At 42.0% G+C, this 3955-nt stretch overlaps 1 protein-coding gene across 1 annotated transcript in view; it reads left to right on the top strand.

The window, feature by feature from the left end:
* Window positions 1-613: 613 nt before the first annotated feature.
* mast3b (microtubule associated serine/threonine kinase 3b) overlaps window positions 614-3955 on the top strand; it is a gene marked incomplete in the record, with an annotated part of 38709 nt that continues 35367 nt past the window's right edge. Inside the window, 1 exon segment of the mRNA XM_014010797.1 lies at window positions 614-922. Within this exon segment, the coding sequence (XP_013866251.1) occupies window positions 876-922 (47 nt within the window).

Here is a 3955-nt window from a genome sequence, read left to right as displayed (position 1 = left end):
TCTCTCTCTCTCTCTCTCTCTCTCTCTCTCTCTCTCTCTCTCCCTCTCGCGCTGCAAACACTATTTCCTGCGTGTTGTTACGCTTCGGTCCGCACGTGCGGCACAGCCAGGCACAGGCACAACAAGTGCGACACGTGCGCACACCACCTTCCTCCTTCAGCAAATTGACTCGTGCAGTTTTTTTTTTCTTTTTTTCTAATCGCCTCCCCCAACCTCAGAGGGTTGAGAACAGGCGCTCGCGCATGCGCAGAGGACAGCAAGCGAAAGAAGCGCATCTGGAGGTATTCCCCAGCTCTTTCACTTTACACAGCCTGTGCCTCTGCGTCAGGGCTCTGCTCTGTCTGTTTATTCACACTCAGAGGTGTGAGGTTCACACATATGAAGTGTTAAAATATGAAAACTTTTYTCTTTTTCATCCGCGTTTGATTGCACTTTTACGCGCGTAATGATCAAACCTCACAGTTTTATTTGAAATAATTACAGGCGGTAGGCTATTTATTGTGCATGTTCAGACGCGCCTCTGCTGTCACCCACCAAGTGAATCAATGCGCCCACCCCTCCTCTGCCCCCTCCCTCATCCCTCCCTCAGTCTCAGCGAGGTTCGCGGTGACCCATCAGTCGCTCCACTCCGCTGCGCCTTTGTTGCTTTTATTACAGTCGAGCAACGCGCTTTTTTTTTTGTTTTTGTTTGGTTTTCTTTTTTGTTTGTTTGTAGAGAACTATTCTATAAGTATTTCCGAGGAAAGCCGTCCTGCTGGTGAACGACAGCGGATTTTATTTTCAGTCTCGCGATGAGCGGCTGGCAGCCGGCTGGGAGCGCGTGCCACGCCGCGCTCTGGTGAGTGCATTTCCAAGCCTGCTGTTCTGCAACAACCATGAAGTCCAGACGAGACAAACTGAAGATCCCCTCCCTGACTTTAGAGTAAGTTTTGCCTCTTTGTTTTGATCTTGAACCCGAGGAACTGATTTATTTTGAAGCTGCAACATGTTGTTCCCTTTTCTTTTCTTTCTTTTTTTTTTGTTTGTTTTATTGTGACCAAAGTTCAAACTTTTGAAAGCTGTAACTCCAAAATAATAACCCTGGTTATTTAGTTTACTTTCTTATCTTTCTTGGTGCCTGTTTATACTCGTGCAAAGTCCATAAAGATGACATCATCGTGTTTTTTCTCATCAATAATGCCCAATATTTATTTAGTTTTAATGTTTGCATGCTGATCTTTTATCCTTCAGCTGAGGTTGTTTTTGCTCAACATTCCAAAGTTTTGGGTTGTCCAAGTTGTAGTGAAACCAAATAACATCCTTCAGCACCACAGATTATTATAAGCTGCACTGATGCAGCTCATGGATTACAATGTGAATTTTTCCTCGTGATTATTGTGGTTTTTCTTTCTCTCCCATGTGTCCTGGAACTATGACTCCTGCATGAATCACACACGCCCCTCCACAGCACCACCACCTTTTTGCAGACTTAAATAACGACAGATCTATTATTTCCCTATTATTGCTAACCTGTGATCATCGCTCCTTCACCCAGAGAGCAGTTTTTCTTTAAATTGTGTGTGTGTGAGGGGAAGCAGGTGAGAAGTGATGCAAAATGCTGATCCGTAAGGCGTAGGAGCTCCTCGCTCGCATCCTCATCCTCTGATCCATCCATCTGCCTCCCGCCTGTCTCAGCTGAGCATGCGCTGTTTTCATGTCATTTTCATTTTTAGGCACTAAGTAGCATCTGTTCCTGTGCAGAGCAGAGATCCGGAGGAGGCTTCGCTCTCAGCGAGTAGGGAGGGCTTGGTTTCACTGACAGCACGCCTATACAATAAATGAAAACATGGCAAGAAAGCCGTAAAACTAAAGTTTTACTACTAATAAAACACACTTTACAAGTATTTATAGGCATAGACTTAATCCTCGTTTTAGAAAGATGGATTATTTCAGAATCAAGACATCATTTTTACTCAGTTTGTAGCTTAAGGTGGGAACAAAAAGCAAATAATAATGAACACAAAGCAACTTTTGCAGCGAAAACAACCATCCTCAGTTAGTCTCTGCATCTCCATCAAGAAAAATCAGAAATTCAGTGTGAACACCGCCAGTGAGTCAGTCTAGTGTTTTCTACTCACTTCACACGTTGAACAGGAGAGTGCATCGAATGAGGAGGAAAAGAAAAGAAACTCATAAAACATCTTAAGACGTGTGAAGCTGACCAGAAACGCCTGGCGTTTTGTCGTACGACGGCGAGCCGCCGCCACAGACCGAAGAGTCTTTGCACAAGGAGTTGTTTTTTCCTGCCATCCCTCCTGCATTACTATGACAACACGTTCATTAGTGCTGTGGCAAGGCAACGCGTGTGTTCAGCACCGAGGAGCTCCTGCAGCACACAGACAGTAGCATCTTTGTGGAGCCCAGGGAGCGGAACTTAGATCCGAGCAGAGGAATCGATGAAACAGGAGCCTCTCTGCTGGGTCAGCAGCAGTGTAATTTAGGCCTCAGGGGCGTCTGAGCTCGCTGAGCCTGCAGGTTTTGATGCAAATGGGGTGTAAAGCAAAAACTGAGGTAAATTGGGTTCACAAAAGTGAACACAAACACAAACTTTATCACCTTTACTGGCGAGAGATCAAGCTTTTAAGATATGTTCCCAGGTGCTTTTGGTTACAAACCCAGCTAAAAGTTGCATTAGGTGCTCACTTATTGTGTATTTGGATGATGAAACTTCCTTCCACCTGTGTTGACATGACATTGCAGATGGTTTTGTTGAAATGTAAGCACCTTTGAGTCATTTAAATTTCCCGAAACAAACAGTACAAATACATGTGACCTGTGCTGTCAAAATGAGTGACCTCATGCGTGACAGGATATGTGAAAATATTGACTTTTGTTGTAATTGAGATTTGTTTCATCAGTCGCTAAGATAGAAGACAATCATGTTTGGCATCATAAATGAGGCTGGAATTCCAGGTAACATCACTCTAAACCAGAGCTCTGCAACCTTTACGATTCAAATGAGCCAATTGTGCTCCTTGTCTCACTAATAAAATGTGTCCAGAGCCACAAAATGAGCTACAACTGTGATTATCAACTGGTGGTCCGTGGGCCTTTTCAAGGCCTTTTGGGGAACCTTTACAGTCAGTGGAGGTGACGTTATATAACTAAAAATATATTGTTACTGTTATTATATTATTTATTATCATACACATCAGGACAAATAAACAGACCATATTTATGGAAACAAAAAAATACTGTATATAGTTTATGCCCAATTTCATAAAAACTAGTATTACTGAATTATTCAGGCATATTTTTTCTAAGTCTTCTTATTATAAAGCCTTCAACTTATTTAAAGGTAATTCTGATGGATTTGAGAGAAAAATCATTGAAAGAAATTGGAATATTTCGGTAAAAAAACAGGCTAGCATGAGCTAACATGTTTTACTTAGTATTGTTCTCATATTTGCAATTTATTTCTGTTGTGGGCATAACCCCCCCCCCCCAAAAAAAAATTTATTCTGTTATGTTTGATCATATTTTCATAGAGCCACTGCAGAGGGACCAAAGAGCCACATTTGGCCCCAGAACCGCAGATTGCAGACCCCTGTTCTAGACATACAGTTCAGTAACTTAAAATGATTCAGGCTCTTGTTTAATAAATATGAATACAAAACGTTTGAAGCAAACACAACTTAAACACTTCAGCTTGCTAGTGTTTAAGTTGTGTAGCAAGCTGAAGTGTGACGCGTACGATGGCTTGAGTCCAGACTCTGAGTGGTTGTGGTTCTGATAGAGTCACTGTTGTTTATGTTCTTGCTACTTCAGTAAACTTCTTATATTTAGCTTTGTGTAACTTATTGTAGTGGAGATGACAGACAGCTTCTCTAAGCAGACTAAATACATGGATTTGCCTTGAAATTCTGTGAACAGATAGTACTTCCAATATAGTGTATGTATATATATATATATATAT

Source organism: Austrofundulus limnaeus, unplaced genomic scaffold (genome assembly GCF_001266775.1).
Source record: "Austrofundulus limnaeus strain Quisiro unplaced genomic scaffold, Austrofundulus_limnaeus-1.0 Scaffold73, whole genome shotgun sequence".
Classification (NCBI taxonomy): Eukaryota; Metazoa; Chordata; class Actinopteri; order Cyprinodontiformes; family Rivulidae; genus Austrofundulus; species Austrofundulus limnaeus.
This window is presented reverse-complemented; position numbering and strand designations above follow the sequence as displayed.